Below are 19,283 nucleotides of genomic sequence, written 5' to 3'. Positions count from 1 at the left end.
AGCAGCGCTCCTCCAGCCAGGCAGCTCCAGATGCACTTTCCCTTATTAGGACAGATCGGGAAACCTTTCCTGCTTCCGAGCGGTACCTAGCCCTGCCGTGGTATCACTGACTTTAAAAACCATCTCTTAAAAGAACTGCTGAGCAGAATGTAGCCCTAGCATTGCTCCTTTAAAAAAAAAAAAAAAAAAAGGTAAAAAAAAAAAAGCTGTAATTAAATTTGACTCCGCCTGCTGTGAGCAACGTGAATAGTCTCCCATGAATCAGGCTCCATTAGCAGCGGGTGACATACATCTTTTAAAAGGATGGCACCTGTTTAACTTCCTGTAAATAGTACGTTTTTATGACTGTAATCTGAATTTCTGCATTGCCACCTCAGCTAATGAGGCGGGTTTGATCTGAATTACCTCAGTGGGCTCCGAAGGGAAGCCAGGAGGAGACGCAGCCTCACGCAGCCCTGTGCCTCCCCCAGGCCTTGCTTGGAGCTTCGGTGGGACAAGCTACAGCTGATTTTCTTTGATTTAAGTATTTTTGTTACATGATGTCAGAGACGTGTGTCCTCAGCTGAAATGTAATCCTGCTGGAGGAATGTGTCACTGAAGTGAGTTCATACAAGAATTATGCAGGCGGATGAACTTTCACACCTCTTCTGCTGGAATGCCTACAATGCTGCTCCAGAAGCTAGGGTAGCCAAACGGTTACAAGACATTGTGTATTTTTACATGGTGTTGTTGACTATCAAAATGAAACTAAAAGAAGCATCAACCTTCTACCTACAACTAAGCAGGCAGCTCACAGTGCATTTGTTATTTAAAAACACTGATTGTATTATAATTTGATTCTATATTCTTCTGATAAAGAGCAACAATTTTAAATTACCGCTCCTGCCTCTTAAAACCAGCATTTCTGATGGGTTCTAACCTGATTTCCAGTCTAATCCCATGATTCAGAGTATGATTTCCTAAATAATCAATTGCCTTAAACATCTAAAGTTTCCCTCATATGCTGTAAACGTGAGCTATCGTGTGAAAAAAGATTTGTTTGTTTTATAAACAGAAGCCCAGAGTAATTTCTAAAGAGTTCGGTTAAGGCTCCTTTCTCACTTGCAACCACTCCACACTGGTCTGAATTTGCTGCTTTCATTTTACACAGACGTAACCTGAAGTATGTTTTATTCCTTGCTTAACTGTATCTTGCTCATCACTTAGACCAACCCCGACGTAATGCTTCAAGTGTTTGTGAAATGAGAGGATTGCTTCTTAATTGTGCTATGAATACGAAGTGTCTCTAGCTGGAAATTAATACACAGTGTTCAAAGTGCTCTGCAAAACAAAGCGTGTTTGGCTGCAACTTCAGCAGCAGTAGTGGTTACAAAAAGGCTAATGAGTTTCTGTAACAAGTTAAGATGTTCTAAAGTTTCTGTAAGGCACCAGCAAATTTCTGTTGACTTCTGATTCCCAGGAACATGAGATTAAAAACAAAACCAAAGCTAAGCCAAATTCTTTCCTCGATTCACATATGTGATATAACAATGAAATTAAAAGGAAGCAAGTGAATGGAAAAAGGCATATTTTGGTCTTGATGAGAAAGCAGCTGTCAGACTTCAGCTACAATGGTGTACCAGAAGAAATATGTATGTTTAGAAGAGTATTTAAAACCGATTGCTGCTCTTACATTTCCAGCTCATAAAATCACAAGACTAAATTAGGCTTCTATAGTATTTTATTTCCCTCTTAAAATATAGCATTGAAGTCCTGCACACATAAATATCCCTACAGTTTCTTACACACTTTCTATCCATCATTAAAGTGCCCAACTGTGAACATGAAAAATAAAAACATTACTGTTAGAGTGGCTACACTTATAGAAGGACTGGTATTCTGTGGTATTCTGACAATGCAGGCCCCTGATTTTACAAAAATCACCTGCAGAAGAATACACCCTAACCAACATGCATCAATATTAACCCTGAAGTCATTCCTTTTTTTGTTCCCCTCCTCCCCCCCCAACTCAGCTGATCTAAGAGTAATTTACAGGGTTTATTTTTGAGACATGTCTTTTACATAGTGTAAGAATAAAGGATAAATGCATTACTTTCTTTCTAGCTCCCTCCTTCCCCCACAAAGTGTTTACTGTGTCCCAAGCTGCTATGTTGATTAAAAACCAGTTGAAAAGAGCTCTGGAAATGCATGCAACTTAAAATTCACTTAAACACACTTTTAAGTTATAAAGTCTTGAGAGATTTTTTTTTTTAATTTCAGCAGGTGACTAGGGTTCCGTTGGATTATTAGGTGTGTTTGTCGTGGTGGCCAGATTGGTAAACACTTCTTCCTTCGTTTCGGGCGGATGCCTTTCCATTTCGGTTTGCTCTTTACCATCTTTATTACTGGTATCTCCCTTGCTCTTGACTACCACAGGTTCAATTTCCATGATTTCCTGTGGGGGTTTAGGCTCTGGCAAGGTAGGTTGAAGTCCATCAATTTGAACTGGTTCTGGGACATCTTCTGCTTTCTGTTCAAGTCTTTCCAAAATGTTCTGGACCTTCCTTACACCATCTCTCCTGGCCTGGCGAACATCCGCACGACCCTCGGGGTCCACTGAGTCTAGGGCTAGCAACTCTTTGGTCAAATATTCTTCAATCATCAAGTACTTTTTGTCAGTTTTCTTGCCTTCAAAGGAGTCGACCGCCTGCTCAAGCATTTGTACTTTCTCCAGAATTGCCTCCACTTTCAAAACACCAGGATGCTTTTGAGGTTCTCCTGTTTCCATTGTCTTCGGTGGTGCGGTTTCTTCGGGAGCAGGCCTTTCCTGGGGGGGAACAACCTTAGCCGGGCAGGGAACCTTTTTATCAGCTTTCTCTGCCACAACGGGAGGCTTCTGGGGTGGTACTTTCGAATCTGGTTCTTGGTGGGTGACCTGAATTGGGATATATGATGAAGGCACCTCGGGTTCAGGTGGTGGGACTGCTTTGGTTTCTGTTTTGATTTCAGGTGGTGGAGATGGTCTTGGTGGCTCTTGAGGTGGGACTTGCTGCTGAGAAACCTGGTAAGGAAGACAAGTTTGTGCTGAAACAAAATAAACCACGTTCCTTATTCCATTTAAAAAGTAACAAAATTGACAAAAAGTCAAAGATTTTAAAAATTATTTTATTTTTTAGGAAAGATTCCTAACTGTGGGTACCTCCTTTGAAATCTCCTAGAAAAACACTTCAATTATCAGAAGGTATCAGTACCTTTTCTTCTGAAATCCAGGCCTAACTGTTTTAAATTGGAATACCCACAGAAGCTACCAGGTGCTTAAAAAAAAAAAAAAAACCCTCAGCACTTAAAAATGGAAAATGCATTCATTATAGGTTGCTGCCAAGCATTAGGCAAAGGTGCTCCCAAGCTCCTTTTCCCTGTTCCCTTAACTCTTAAAGTGGTCCTGGCTCCTCTCACTTTGCAATGGCAGAGTAAGAACAAGGTGAGTGAAAAAGCTAGGAAACAGGAATGAGCAGAAGGAACAGAGAGAGGAAAGTTTCCCTTCTCCTCTTTCTGTGACAACCTACAGCTTTTCCCATCCAACCCTCAGCTGTGGCAGGTATAAGCAAGCTGTGAACCTCCCCTTCTGCTCCATAAAGCACAGTCCACACTGTGGGGACTTAAACAGAGCCATGGGGCCTTTGAGCCCAACAGAAGTCTTGTTCTACACTGCTCTTGCTATCCTCAATTAGCAGTGAATTTTAGTTACTTTCCCTGATGCCTGGTGATGAATTTAAACCAAATTTTACTTAACAACCCATTTTCAGTACTTCCAGAAAGGCAATTTCAGCACACTCCAAATGATTGCTCTTCCGTTTGTTGCTGTATTTCAGCATTCTAAAGCACAAAAAGCCCTCTTCAGCAGAGCTCACAGTTACTGTTTTTAAGCTATTATGGCGAGTACTAATACCAAAAACATTAAATTTTGACCCACCAACTCATTAAAATTATCCCTACAAGCAGTTTTGTAAGATAGGACATTAGAGCAAAGCCCCGGCCTTTCTGAAGTCAGTAGGATTTCTGCAGCTGACTTCAGCATCAACATTTTATCCTTAGTGTGTCAGCAACTACGAGCTAGTATTTCTTGAAAAGCTAGCAGTACTTTGCTGGGTTTTAATCATCTTTTGGGCTACTTTCATCCCATTCTCATTTAATATATTAATTTTTTGTTGATTTTATCTTTAGAGTATTGATAAAGTAACTTCTGCATCCAAATCTCATTACACCATAGCTACTAGAGACAATCCTTGGGATTATTACTGATGTAACAAGTCAGTCATCAAATTAGAAATCTCTTAAAATTGATAGGAATTTTGAAATCTTATTGGAAAACTGGAATTCATTAGATGTGTGTTTTCCTTGATCTGCCACCTCCTTCATTACTCATGCACACAAAAGGTTGTTGTTTGTTTTTTTTTTTTGGAAAGGTAGTAGATCTCTCTCATGGGTTTAGATAGCTGAAGTAAAATACCTACATTTATGTTTAAGCCAGATAAGTAAATGGCCCACACTGACAGTGTTACTATTTGCCTACTAAACAAGTAATTCAGTTAGGGAGCTAATATTCTCAATCCTAAAAATAAACTTAACATTTTTAATTTATATGCCGCTAATGAAGTTTGTTGTTTTGTCCTAATACCTAATTTTCAAAAATCCTAAACTAATTCCACTCCTGTCATTTTCAATGTGAAATCTCTGAAGATAAGAAATAAGGATTGTTGGGTGTTGCACACTCAGCTGTCATATTCCAAGTAAAAGGTAATTTTGTGTTGAAGAATTCTTGAATCTTGAGAACTGGCATCAAGCATTACTCTAGAAAAGGAGATTTACAATTCATCCCTCTCAGAAAGTTATCTGTATTTACTATTTGAATCAAGATTTAGTCCTTCCTTCGTGTTATGGAGACTATTTATAAATAGAATATTCCTGAAATAGGAGAGGTGTGTAGTTTCTGCCTCAAACAGTCTGATTTTTTTGTTTGTTTGTTTTGGGTATGAAGTACTGCTGGTATACATTTGGGGAAAGCTGAACAGCCTACAGGAGTCCTGTAACATCAGTTTCAACAAAATAACACAACTAGCACTTTTCAAGTCTAAATATCCATTTTTAAAATCTCTGAATTGAGAGCCCCAAGTGTTATTACATGCAATACAGGATGCTAGATATTGGCACTTAGTGGCAGAACTAGGGAAGAGGAAGGGCAGTCATACTTACTGTGAAATTTATTAGCTCATTAGACAGGCGAAGGTTTGTTTGAGATTTTGAAATGCCAGTGTAGCATACACACACAGCAATCAAGTACGAGCCTAGTCCCACATTATTTAAAGAGTCATTACAAAGGTAGGACTTCTCTGCTCTGAGGAAGTTAGAAAATTGTTCCAGGATATTTATCTATGAGCAAGAGGATGCCTCACGTAGGAAGAATAAAAAGCTTCAAGACTAGATTTTGATGATCCTCTTTCTCCATAAGGAAATTACTCTGTGTATCTGATGCTCTCCTCAGTGGTTCTGAGACATTAATGAGGTGTATTTACATAGCTGCCACAAATCTCATGGACCTGATTTGCTTTCACAAACATAATGCGGTATCAATGACCTCAGAATAATTACACCAAATTATACTCTGACGAGAAGAAAAACAAACTGTGTTAGAAGTGATTTGCTTAACATATTTTAGTGATCAGACTTCAGAATCCTGACAGGTTGAAAGGCAGCTTGCTGCCAACATTATCTCAGGATCTGCGTGTTTAAGAAACAGAGAATGCTTTCTGTGCCACCATGTACCTGTTGGCACGAGCCCATTTTTCAGTTCCAGCCCAGTATGGCTAACCAAGGTAAGTGGCAGGTAAGAACCTTTCCCACTCTACATACCTGGGGTCTGTCTACAACTGTCTGTACTCTGATGGGAGCTGGGGACTGTATCTGGGTGGTAACTCTGGCAGGTGAGCTTTCACGGCTTGATGAACCTCTCTGAGACACTCTGAAGGGAGACTGCGCTCGTGTTGGCTTAGGCTCCCTGTCATCTGGTTGAATTTTGTGAAACACTGGCTGGTGGGCTTGGTATTCGCTCTGCTGGGCAGGGTAGTGTGTCTTCTGGGCCTGATGGTAGACTTGCGATGGTTGCCTTTGGATATTTTCGTGGATCACAGGAATTGAAATATAACCACGAGGAAGCTGATGGCTTCCTGCGTTGGATCTGCCAGACGACTGAGAGGAAACCGTTGGAGAATCAGGAGCTCCAGGAGACTGAGGCTGCCACGAAAACAAAATCCATTATTAAGTTTTAACCATTTTGGCTTGTAGTATTTTTCATTTCCAAAGCGAGGAGGAGATGGTTGTGGAAATCTGAACTAGTGTTTCCGGCATGCAAAGGATCCACTTCCTTGGCCTCTTTCTTTGCCTCGCTAGACAAACCACAGTTGTGAGAGAGCATCATAATAACAAGTAGAAACCTGAGCTACAGCATTCCCAGCCCTCAAATAAGCAGGGAGTGGATGCTCAGTCAGAATGTTTGCTGCTTTTACATGGCTGTTCCTGTCTAAACCTGTTAAATTTGAGGCAAACTGAAGTTAAGCAAACAAATTATATGCTGCAGACAAAAACAAACCACTAATAGAGGCGCACAAAGTTTACACTTCTAATCCTGATCACGCTAACAGATTTATTTATTTTTAAAGCATGTGCTTTGGTAGCAGGCTTTGGCAATGCACATGTGGCTAATGCTCCCCAAGACCTTCCAACATGCTAGCCCCCTTGGCACCAGGGATGATAGCTGCGCTAGCTTAGACCTGCTGCTAGCAGGAGCGAGCACTTGTAATGCTGCAGAATTCATCTGCTAGCGTGTTTCATGTTATGGGTCTACAGAATTTGGGGAAAGGCAGTTCGTTTGCTCACAGCTCTCTCCCTCCTGCTATGCCAGTCCATCACCTATTTTGCACCAGCTCCAGCATCTATCAGACTATTCTCTGACCACTTTAAGTCGTGAAGAATGAGGAAAAAAAAGGTTATTTCCTGGCGTGTTTATTATACAGCTCAGTGAAAGGCCAGGTAAGACTGGAAGTGGCACAGAGGAGAGCACAGGACAACGCAGCTGGAAGCAAGAGAAGGGCAGGCAAGGCAGGAGAGGATGGGGAACAAGACCTCTTTTGGTGCTGGTGAACTGCTCAGCTGCCTACGAAGCAGGAACCTTAAATAAATAAATGCTGCTTTATTGTTGTACATATCACTGGCACCACTGGCAGCCTTGTCGACATGGGATTTAAAAGCAAGGTCACAGGCTCTGCTCAGTCAGTGCCCATGCCACCTAAGTTTGTGACAGCGAGTTTTCTGCTCCTCAGCAGTTGTCTGAGCACACAAGGCACAGCAGACAGGTTGTTCCTGAAGTAATTCTGCATGTAACACAAAGCACAGTCCCAGCTGTACGGTGTTGAGAGAAGGAAAAATTGAGCCTCTTGTCCTGGTACTGCATGGGCAAGGCATCAAGAGCTGAGACTGCTGGGAAAGCTGCTAAGAGAATTTTAATTATGTTGTTCAGACTCAAAACAGGTTTTAGAGGAAAAGCTGCCACTGCTGACATGCCAAATTGATTATGTTTTCAGACTGATAAAGGCTGAACTTTCTGCTCATCTTACTTTGAATAGACGTGAAGCGAATATTTCAGTATGTCACACGAATCCCGATTCTGCTAATTAGAGAACAGGCCAACCAAAATCCTACCTTCTGAAATGCAAAGCAAGCAGGGTGACTCTCTTTTTAAAGGAGTTTGTGGTTTGAAAGCATTTTAACACACAACTGAAGGACAGAAATATTTCACCATTCACTTTTAAAGCTGTATGTAAGTAAGTCTACACACTTAATAAAGCTGGAAAGCAGAACAGGGCAATTTCTGAAATGGCCTCAACTGCTAGTTAACTGTCCACTTGTATTTGAGTCTTAGCTCACCTCACAGCTCCTCACTGTGCAGAACACAAGAGACCTGCCTGTGTTCCCAGTGCGGGGTATCCGCTGCAAGCTGTAAAACAATCCTCATCTGCTGCAGGAGGACCTGCACCACTTGGAGGCTCTTTTTTCAGAGGCCATTTACATACACTCATTTCTGCAGAAATCACTTGAGAACAAAAGCTGGCGATGCCAGAAAAATGTTGAATCCTTATGCCGAAATGACTGTGCACTTCTGCATTTTAATACCCGGGAAGTATTGGGAAAATGTAATCCTGTGGCAGGTTTGGCTTTCTGAGGGATAAACTACCCGTGTGACATTCAGGTCATACATGCTGCAAAGACCTCTGCAAACACACCCTAGCAGTACTGACAAGTTACCTCAGGTCCGTGTGTGGCCGGAGCTTGGGCTGCTGCAGCTGCCGTTGTCTGTCCACATTGTTTATCTGCCTGAGAAGCCTCGGCCGGTCCCCTCGGAGGGGACTCAGGGCCGGCGTAGGCCCCCCTTAGCGGTGTCTGCGCCTGCGCCGCGGTGGGCACAGCCTCTGTCTTGAATCGCTGCGTGCCAGGCTGCTGAGTGGAGAAGCAGGGGTGCTGCTGCCTGCCGTCGATGCCCTCGTGGATGACTGGGATGGGGATGTAGCCAGCCCGGAGCTTGGGGTACACCACATTGCCTTCTCGCACCGGCAGCTGCTTGGGACTATCACGAGACGGACCGTTTGCCGACGACTGGCCATCCTAGAAGTTAAGAACATCACAGAGCATTCACTGCTAGCTCAGCTCAATACATCACATAAGACAAAGCTGCACAACTCGGCATGACAAGTTTGATCGCTCCCAGACCCATCCCGGCACTTTCTGCAGGTATGAGGGCGCTGAGCAGCCTTGCACAGCGATGGGTTTGTTCTCCCCTACTCCTGGCAGCACCGGCTCAGGTTTTAGAAGCCCTGCCACCTTACAGCAGGTTTCTCCTTCAGCCTGCCTTACCTGCTTACAGCCACCAGCCCGGCTGCCTCAGTGGTGCCTCACTCATTTACATAGGTGCTTGTAGGACACCAGAGCTGTTTCCTTATAGCAGCTCTCACCCAGTGCTACAGATAAGACAAGAAAGAAGCTTCCAAGGAAGCCTAATCTTATCAGAAGAGCAATATCTGTTGGTATGGCGTCATTCAGAAGACTACATTCACTTGCAGCTAAGAGAGGATTCACTTCAGTACTTAAAGGAGAGAGGAATGCAGGACAGCAAAATAAGGAGGAAAATGCTGCAAAGCAACATAAAATAAGCCCCTGCGTTGCCCAAGTACGCTCACTGGACAATGTCAAAGCCCTGGCAAGGGTGGAAGTGGTTTGTACCAAGATCCCTCACAAGTCCTCTAGTAAGTTCTTCCTGCACCGGTCATTCTATTTTGAGGCCCCGCTAGGGCCAAGTTCCAGATGTATCTCTAAGTCAGATCATGTAACAAGCACCTCTGTCATTCAGAGGGTAATGTCATTATTCAGTAAGAGGAGAATTTAATAAGGGGACATATGGTGCAAGTGTTAGGAACCCTATTTTTAAAGGGGTGTTTGAACAGCAAAAATATTTCGTTTATGCAGCTTCTGTACACATTAGTGTACTGATTCATTAAGAACTACTTTAACAGTAGGATTTTGACTTTCTTCTCTTGTACAGTGTCCCTTTAAAAAGGATTTCTGATGAATTCTGTAAGCAGTGAAAACAGAGAATAAACGCTGTTTTATTGACTTAGGTAAATAATAAAGATAACAAGTACAGAAAGGAAGAAGTTTAAAGGCACAAGCACTCCCTTTGGCTGATTCAAACCCCTCCACAAACAAAGGAGAAGCCCTGGAGAAGGCAGAGAGGAGAGGCAGGCCTAGAAAGTTCGCCGGGAGAAGCGAGGTGGTTGGCGTTTCCAGCCGCAGCACGGGATGAGCTCATGCCCAGCGCGGCACCGCAGCAGATGACTCATTTTCAGCTCACTCCGCCGGGAAGCTGCCGAGAGCTGAAGGTCCAGGGGCCTTAGGACCCCGAGGGCCGATAACCGATCGCCCGTTCTGCTTGACCAGCGAAGCCCCTAGCTGCTATAAAAAGGGGCTGTGCTCACGCTGAGTGCTGCCAGACCCCACAGCAACACCCGCCAGTGCCCTAACAAGAGAAGGGGTTGTGGTGTTTTGAGCTGCTCTGTTTGGAGACGAGCCCTTCAGGCTTCTGGAGCTGTGCTAAGCCATAAATCCCCATCAAGGCTTCAGCACTCTCGCAGTATCACTGCCCCAGCCTCCACAAAGCTCCTCCTAGGAGCCTGGCCCCCCTTATCTCCATTTCCAGCCCCTTCAGGCTGTCCTTGCTGTGAACCATCACAGCAACCTGACAGATCTGCCTCCGCAGCTTCAGAGCAGGTGAAGTAAAAGCAAGCAGCCCTAAACTGAGGAAAAAATCAGGTTGGACTGCTTTTTGAAACTCTTCAGTTTATGTCTGAAGCAAATTTTTTGGCAGGTTTCACTGGCACCCCTTTAAGAACCACAGCGTAAGCTATACCCTTGCAATTCCTCATTTATTCTTGCAGCAGCCTACGCTCCTGTGGAAAGTCAGCTTTGAGCTAGCTCCAGGCTTTTCCCACCCTGTATATGAGGGGTTTTCTGTCACATATCAATAGTAAGATGGGAGCAGTCCATAATTAAGGAACAAACAGAGCTTTGCCCTCTCTCCCAGCACTGTAGCCCTGCGGCAGGCAGATCAGACAGGAGAAAGGCGCTCTCCTCACCGCCCCTCTCCCCAATCCACGCTGTTCTCCTTAGCACGTAATTAACGCCTAACTCCACACAGGGCTGCTGATGTTAGCCAGTTCGTATCACCACATTCTCCACATTCCTCCTCCTTTCCTGCTCCCTTTCTCCGCCTGGTTTCACACATCCAGGAGCACACAGAACTGGTGAAACGCCCTGCACAGGGAACAGCACTGGGACATGGCGATGGGGCTGACGAGGCCTTGGCGCAAGCGGCTGAGGGGGCTCCAAGAGGGCCGGGCTCACTCTTAATGATGGGCACACAGCTCCCAATATGCCCACATATGCTTCCAGCCCCTCAAAAAATAAGGAAGAACGTTGTTTTGTGCAGGAGAGCCAGCTTCCAACCCTGACAAACAGGTTGGGGAAGAGCTCAGGAGAAACTCGGGTGTGTCTGGGCACAGCGTGAGGGAGCGGGACCAGGCCCTGGAGGACTCCTTGCAGCGCTGGGGATGAGGTGTTTGTGGATCCCCTCTGAACGCTTCAGTTCCCAAATTTCACTGCACAGCCAGCTCCGAGAGCCAAAACTTCCATTTTTGGTTTCTACTTGCCCTCTCACAAAGATGGCTTTTGCTTGTAACATTCACATTATCTGAAGCAGCCCAGGAGCTCACACCAAATGCAGATCGCCATAGAAGATATCACCAATTGAAATTTCCTTATTTTTTGCTTTAGAAATCTTTGTCCACCATCCTTCTTTCTTGGTTAAATACAACCAGCAGGAACTCAAGTCCTGTTACTGCATTAAAAATTCCTCTTTCCCTCACCCAAGGAAAGGAGGAGTAATGAAATGGAGTAATTACACGCAACAGCGCATTGAGGAAGGTCCCCATAACCAGCAGAACCCTACAGGACTCCAGGCTGTGATCACAAACTCTCATCCTATTTAACAGATAGAATCCCCAGAGAAAGGAGGGAGCACAGAAATGCCAAGAACACCCCCAAGAAGCCCAGAAGCTTTAACCAGCCCCAGCCTATGCCTCAGGTGGCTCAGAGAGCCCCAGAAACTCAGCTGCACTGCGCCATTGCAGGAGCTGCTCCGTGTGGGCCAAGGCATGGAGAAGATGAGCTCGGGAGGCTCCAGAGCAATCCTACCTCGTGGGAAGGGGACAGACGGTTCTGTCCTGAGGTCATCACCACAGCACGGGGAGGTGCGGCCAGCACGAGTTGTGCAACTGGAAAAAACGCTTCATACCCCCACATCCTACACTTGGCTTCCCATGGGAAGGGCACGGCCAAGAGCGACGCTAAAAAATCCTCAAACTTGCTCACAGATTAAGCGAGCTCTGACACTGTGCCACTGGGGAAAAGCACAGGAGAGATAGTCGCCACCAAGCTCCGTGCACAGCTGTACTGCCCATCCGCACGGACAGTGACCTAATGCCCAGCGTGCTCCAAGGACTGACCAATTCTTATTACAGAGTCACAGAAACCTGCAGCGTCCCTCTCTGCTTATGTTAGCAAACCACCATGAAGTCATCCAGGTGGCCATGCCAACGTCAGGAAGCTCGTCGATATTCTGCACACAAACCAGGTTACTTGAAAGGTCATATCAAGCTTGGAGTCTCCCTTTTGAAACTGCTGGTAAAATACATTTTTAATTCCTCTTGCACCAGAATGTTCTGCAGAAAGAAATTAAGTGATTTTGCTACCACCATCACACAGTAGCATTTTCCTTAAACTGTACAGATATCATCTGCAGTACAGTAGAGCCAGTTTTCCAAAGCATACATACACATAGCATCACCATACCTGTTGCAGAGCAACAGTACAAATATTTAAGTTATACTTGTTTTGTAAATATTATCCAGCAAAGGAACATGAGTTTTACCAACATTACCAAGTGATAAAGTGTCTTTCTGTAAGCAAGCAGGTCTCCTGACTTCTGTATGGTTCTGAACTTCTAAGCTGCTGCTGTAAAGAGTATCAAGCAGGTAGAAGTACCCTGGTTTCTCCAATGACTGAGAAAATGCCAGCACCTGACAAATTCTGACTTGACAGCACACGCCCTGTGATTTTAAGCCCAGATCCTGTATTTTCCGAAAGCAGAGAGTAGTACCATCATGTTTTTTCAGAACACAACAAGGGCAACTAAAGTGACTGAAATATAACAACCAAGTTTTCTCTCATTAGTACTTCTTGGGGGATTACCCACGTGGCACAGTGGAGAGCGATTTGCTCTCGGCACTGACCCGTAACTTCCCGCTGCTGTTTCAGGCACCGAAGGCTTTTGCATTCTCATTCTTTTACTCACAATTTGTGCTCAAATAAATACACTGAGCACACAGGCATTTGAGCAAGATATCATTAGCTAATGACTGAAGGAAACCATGAATAAGCTTAGCCTCATGAGCTGTCTCAGTAGACCTTCGTGTCAGTCACATCATACAACTTATTTATACACTGAGCTGCTTTTGATGTTTTATTTGCTGAATGCTGCCTTTTATTTCACAACATACACCTGTGTAGGCAAATAGGCCTTTTGTTCTCTCTTGTAATTATCGTGCTGTATTATACAGGTATTACATTAATGCATGCTCTAACTGATGGGACACAATGGTGTCATTAGAAACAAACAATTACTAGTAAAAATCGAAGGAGAAATCTAAACCTAAGCCGTTCGGAGCCAACAGCCTTACTGGAGCAAACCTGTTGGCTATCTTTGAGCGAGATCTATCTTGTTTCAGGAGCTGCAACTGCTCTTTTTTGATCACAAAGATGACTCCTCCTCAGGCTACAATGCCATCATGGCATGGCAGGAAGATGTTTCACCTTCATGCCTGCAAGTGGAAGCTGGCCCATGCACAGGGGCCAACCTCAACACGTCCCGAGAGTGCTGCAAGGAGCTCTCAGACAGCTGGTGTCACCCATCCTGACGGCTTCCACACACAGGTTTGACGGAAAGCCCTCTGAAAGCCTAACAGGCATGTCCTCATCCAGGCCCACGAGCATGACGTTGCCTGTTTCCCAATTTCTGCTCGCTGCCTGCTTACCTAAGGAGCAGGTGGCCAAGCTATCGCTTTCCTGCTGTCAGCTGTGAGCCAGAGTTCGGAACACAGAAGGAAGTAGAAGCCTCAAGAAGCAGCAAAACAGTGCCCCATAAAAAAGAATTAGTTAACTGAAGAGTCAGGAGTTTCATAGGTTATAGCAAGGGCCTGCATTTTCATCTGGATGTCACGTGGCACACAGCAGTTTTCAGGCTTCACTTCGTTGAGCAGCAATTTTCCAACATTATAAAAGCACTTGCTTTTTGATAAGTAGGCTGCACCCTATTTATCAAATAGGGCTTTGCTATCAGCCATAAAAATATGTTTTTGTGCTACCTGACCTACTGGGTGACGTAAGCAAGTTGCTTCACCACTCTGCATCTCATTTTCCTGCTTCTAAAACAAAGGAGATAAAAAGGTTTGAAACAGCTTCTGCTAAGTACATGAAGATGCATTTTTCATCTGTAATTTAGCGTAATTTGTGAACAAGCCGTTTCTTCTGTTAAAGATTTCTATTTAGCTTGGCACAAGGAGAGGCATATCTGCCACAGAAGGAGGTGGAGACAGCGCTTACCTAGAGAGTGATCCTGTCTGTATACCCCAGAGCATATTGGATTGTTATCTGCCTTATCACGGTTCAAGTGCGAACAATGCTATTTTTGCCATGTGGTTATGGAAAAGTCATGCCTGCGTAGATGTTATAGGTGGTAAAAATAATGAATCCTAGCTAAGAATGCCGGCACAAGCATTCTTCCTCTCTCCTTTAGATAAAAGGCACGCCGTGCTGGGACTTGAGCAGAACCAAGAATTAAGGTCTTTCCTACTTTTCCTCTTGCATGGTAGCCCAAACACTGCCATGTTATTCTAGTTTAATTTCAGTTCCTTGTCCTTATTTCTGATCCGACCCACCCCTCATTTTTATTTAGTTGTTATCTCCGTAAGTTATTTCCCTGTTTACCATGTTCTATCAAGCCAAGTTTAAAATAGCTACAGAAAGCAGCTTCAGGGAGCTTGGACAAAGCCAGCACACAACCCTTCAGAAGTCTCCTGCTGATAATTATCCAAGTTCTCTATATTGTACATTTTATATATACACATTTCTAACCTGGTAACTAATTTATTAAGGAAGGGGTAAACTGTAAACCTGATTGTAACAGAATGCCTATCTGCTTAAGTAATATTATATAAATAAATAAAAAGACACACTACAGGTAAGAGTTAAAATGTTACTTTTCTGATGTTCCCTTCCCCTAATGTGAACCACTGCAAAAGATGCAGAGGTTCAGAGAAGCTCTACTGAAATTTCAAAGCAATTTCTAATTTGGTCTACCAGGAATTTTTTTAGTCAACTTGAACATGAGAAGTCAGCACTCAAAATAAGTTCACTGCTAAAGCGATGGGAATTGAGTGACTTAAGACTTATTTGGGGAAGCAGAGAGAAAAGAGATGCAACAGTCATGAATTAACAGCAAGGGTGAGGACAGGAACTTCGCGGTAGGGAGCTGTTCCACGAACACTACAGCACCCATCAGTAATAGATTAAGATGGCTTTCCCCTACTTTGTTTAGGCCCATACAGCCACTTGCAGACAATAAATATACCACTTTTATAATCGTTCCCAGACATAAAAGCTCTTCCAGCCAGCCAGGCTCAAACCTACGGCGTTAGTGAGCTATCGATCACCATCAGTGCCTTCAGTGCAGCTCGGCACAGTCAATTCCTTTGGTCTATTTTTAGTTGCAGCATTTCCCATTGGGTTTACTGCATGTGGGAACATCATACGGAAGGGGCATCAATGCATATTTATACAAGCCCTGCTATGTTTTCCTCTTTAAACAGTCTCCTTTGATCAACACTTTGGGGAACACCAAGTAAACAATTTAAGATGAGACAGCCTCGAAGAAAGTATGCTGCTGTAGGTCAGCATAAGTTAGCACAGGAAAAAATAGACAAACATACAAAAATCAATAATCCTCGCAAAGAAATTATAGGAGAAACAATGACACTGCTAGTAAAAGAAATATGCATATGCACACACTTCAGGATATTGATCGTACCTTTAAGATGACTTGCTATTAACTAATTAGACACTTGAAAGAAAAATCATTAGTCTACCAAGAGGTTTGGATAGTAAATGTTTTCCAGTCATCTGCAAAGTCATGGCTTATTTCCCATGGGAGTACGGTAAGAGATTTGCTGTTCTTTCTCAGTAAGGCCTCCCCAGTCCAGCCTGACACTGCAGTGATTTCATGCAAATGGCTGGGATAAATCTGCACAAAAAGGACATACAACCTTTGTGTGGGTAAATAAGAGGCCAAACTCAACAAGATAAATGAAGGAACGCCACCTGAATCTCAATATATGGAAGCTACATACTTAGATGTAAAGCTAAGATCCAGCTCCATTTAAAAAGGTTCTGTCAAGAGTTAAAATTTTGAGAGCCATTTCTTGTTTTACCTGATTATATATCTGGTACAGTTACTGCAGTCAGCATAGTTACACACGTCAAACCTAAGAGTACGTAAGGAGACCAGGATCAATGATTAGTTAAAGATGGCGCTGTCATTAATGCTGCCTCAGCTGGATCACTCAGCTAAAAAAAGCTCAGTTAGCTTAGACCTGTGCTCCATTCATTGCTCACCTGCAGGGTGATAACTCATTTCTGTACCTAGGTCTCCTTAAAAAGAGGATGACTGTTCAGCAGAGAGAGTAAGGAGAAACAGCTTGTAAAGGTTTAAGGACCATCATAAAGGGGATCAAGACCACACTTGTTTCACTAATGAAAGCGATGCATTGGAGTCAGTACCAGTTTGTCTCTGCATCATCATCCTTGAAAAGACATGGTCTGACACATCAAGTCAGCTTTTGCAATTCTCTGATCACTCTTAAATCCCTTAAATTCTCATTTAAGGTAGACTAAGAAATAGGAAACTGAAAAAGCTGCTAATACTTTGTGTTGGCATCTGTAATTTTATCCTTATCCAAGTTAAAAAAAGAATCAAATGCCTTTAAAAACCACCACTGGATGTGAAATTCGGAGTCATTGGTTAATCCATCTTCTTTGGCACCATTTAGCTAAGAAAATATTATTTAGGAAGAGAAACACTTCCTTTGGGTACGATTGTGAGATTCTTTTGCTTAGTATCCCTACTCATGAAATAAACTGGTACTGAGAGGAACTGAAGAGTTCAGAGGCCATTCATTAATTCAAGCAGACACTCTTAACTCTAGGCTGTAACAAACAGCCACATCACCATTACCATTAACTTCTATCACCAGAAGTTGCAACAATTTTCTATTACCACCTCTGGAAGCATTTCCCTCCCTCTGAACAGTCCCAAAGCATACCAATTCCAGCTTAGAGCGAGCAATAACAGATTTTGCTGTTTGGAAAAACAAGTATGCCACAAAACCAGTTCAAAAGCAGGTGCAACTTTCTCTGTAATAACCCTTGCAAGTTGGCAGGAGAGGAGGCACTTTTCATTACCACAGATTTTACATCAGATAGGGCTGAAAATTTGTTTTCTTTCAGGCACCCACTCAAACAGAGTGCTGATCCATTAGAGCACTTCAAATCCTGTTTTCGTACAATTATCAAATGCAGCTTAAAAGTGGCTTTTCTCCTAAATGGGCTAGTTTCAAGTGGCATTTCCATAACAAAAGCCTTTGAGTAAATAGCATGCTTTTCTGCTCAAGAATGCTTTAAGGTTGTAAAAAACATGCTGTTTATTATTTTTATTGCTGTAACAGCCAGTGTTAGTAGGTACCTCATTACACCAGTAAGACAGCAGCTCCAAAAAGGAGTTAAAGCACTTTTCCTTATGCCAGTCTCACTACTCACATTATCAAGTTAAGTTTTTCTAAGATTTCTGCATTATTACTAGAACTATGGAGTTCATAATTCAGATGAAAATGGGATAAGGGATGTATTTCGTCCATTACGACTCACTTCCTCAATTCCAAAGAGCACCTCATGAATGCAGCTGCACCAAGTTACCTGGCTGCATTCTGGCTGCAGGATGCTAGAAAACCACAGCCCCTTCATTTCTTGTAAGTCTGCACTCATAAAACAGGCAATTAGTGTTTTAACAAATATTACGTTCTTTTATTTCTTTACAGCTTTGATCCTCGTGTTTTATACATGGCTACAGGGGGAAAAAAATCAAGTTGTAATAATGGTGTTGAAGACATGTTTTGAAGTTACCAGGTGTCTTCCGAAAGCTGCCCGTGAGATGTCTGACACACAATACGATGTGGGGGGGAGGCTTATTTTTAACATGGCAGCCCAGGCAGCACTTTTCCCCCCACACCAAGCAGCCTCAAGCTTGCCCAAAACACCAAAGCAAGGGCTGCTGTTGGTATTAGCCCAGCCACGAGCCATGTCACGATGATCAAAGCCCTTCGCTGCCAGCTCCTTGGGCTCCACACACCACATCCAGGCAGTGGCTGGCTCCTGGGCACGGCAGGGCCTCGTCCTGACAGTGGTGACAGGCGACATTTTAGGTGGTGAGGACAGCCAAAGGGTGCTGGGCTGCTGTGTGTCACCACAACCTGCGCTGTGTGGTGGCAGGAGCTGTGGCCAGGCTGCCAGGTCAGGCGAAAGCGACGTCGCCGGCGGAGAAACGCGAGAGAAGCCCACGGGAATTGGTTTTCCACCAGGCTGGCAACTTCTCCCGCGGCTCAAGTTTCCAGCACTTTCTGTCTAGTCATCGCCTTAGGAAGGCGCTAGCGCAGGGCAGGCGGCTCTTCACTTCCGAAAAGTCGGAGTTTGGCTGGAAAAAGCCGCGCCTGAGGGCCCCGGTGGATCCCAGCCCCGCTCCCCTCAGCCATGGACATATTTGGACTCGGATGGGATTTTCCCCGAGCACACTGGCTGACAAAACTGAAGCAGAGAGCGGAGTGACTGGGGCAGCTTATAACAAGAAAACAGGAAAAAAAAAAAAAAAGGAATGAAGATCTTGACAAGCCCAACTCGGGCTGCTCTCAAACGCTCTCAGTCACAGCCAAAAAAAAAAAAATTAAAAAAAAAAAAGCACACAACAAACGCTGGGACTTGACCAACTTTCAACAAACCCTACAGGGCCGAGGTCTGGGGTGATTTAATGCACAAAAAAGGGCCTGCAGTGCGCCGGAGCCGAGAGGCAGCGCCTGCCCCCAGCGCATCGCCCTGCGGGGACCCCCCCCCCAGCCCGACCCCGACCCCTGCCCCTACCCCGCCGCCCCCCACCCTACCTTGGCCGCCTCCCCCCGGCGGCGGGGGTCGTTCCAGGTGGTGGTGCGGCTGTTGTGGTCCACGAAGAAAGGCCAGCCGGTCTGGGGGTCCACCTTGATCTCCCAGCCGGGGGGCAGCGGCTCGGAGCCGCCCTCGCTTTGGAGCAGCGGGGAGTGAGCGGCGGTGGCGCTCATGGTGCGGCCGGGCCATGCGCCGAGTGCCGGGCGGGGAGCGGCGGCCCCGCCGCTTTATCCGCCGCGGGGCGGGGGGCGGGCGGGGGAACGGGGCTGGAAGTGTCTGGAAATCGCCGCCGGCCGGCGGAGGAGGGGAAAGGGGAGGGGACG

The 19,283-nt window shown here is 44.7% G+C and overlaps 1 protein-coding gene across 2 annotated transcripts; it reads right to left on the bottom strand.

Moving 5' to 3' along the window:
- Positions 1 to 1,702: 1,702 nt before the first annotated feature.
- BAG3 (BAG cochaperone 3) lies at positions 1,703 to 19,238 on the bottom strand. Of its 2 annotated transcripts, XM_068688993.1 has the most exons (4): positions 18,960 to 19,235; positions 8,338 to 8,694; positions 5,890 to 6,270; positions 1,703 to 3,040 (listed from the first exon to the last, which is right to left on the bottom strand). In XM_068688993.1, the coding sequence occupies exons 1-4, from the start codon at positions 19,131 to 19,133 to the stop codon at positions 2,267 to 2,269; spliced, it is 1,686 nt and encodes a 561-aa protein (XP_068545094.1). In that variant the 5' UTR covers positions 19,134 to 19,235; the 3' UTR covers positions 1,703 to 2,266. The 2 variants fall into 2 exon arrangements, with proteins under 2 accessions (XP_068545094.1, XP_068545095.1); XM_068688994.1 differs by lacking the exon at positions 5,890 to 6,270 and having other exon boundaries at positions 18,960 to 19,238.
- Between the last annotated feature and the right edge of the window lie 45 nt (positions 19,239 to 19,283).

Source organism: Anas acuta, chromosome 7 (assembly GCF_963932015.1).
Source record: "Anas acuta chromosome 7, bAnaAcu1.1, whole genome shotgun sequence".
NCBI lineage: Eukaryota > Metazoa > Chordata > Aves > Anseriformes > Anatidae > Anas > Anas acuta.
The sequence above is the reverse complement of the archived record's forward strand: the minus strand, read 5'-3'. Positions and strand labels throughout refer to the sequence as shown.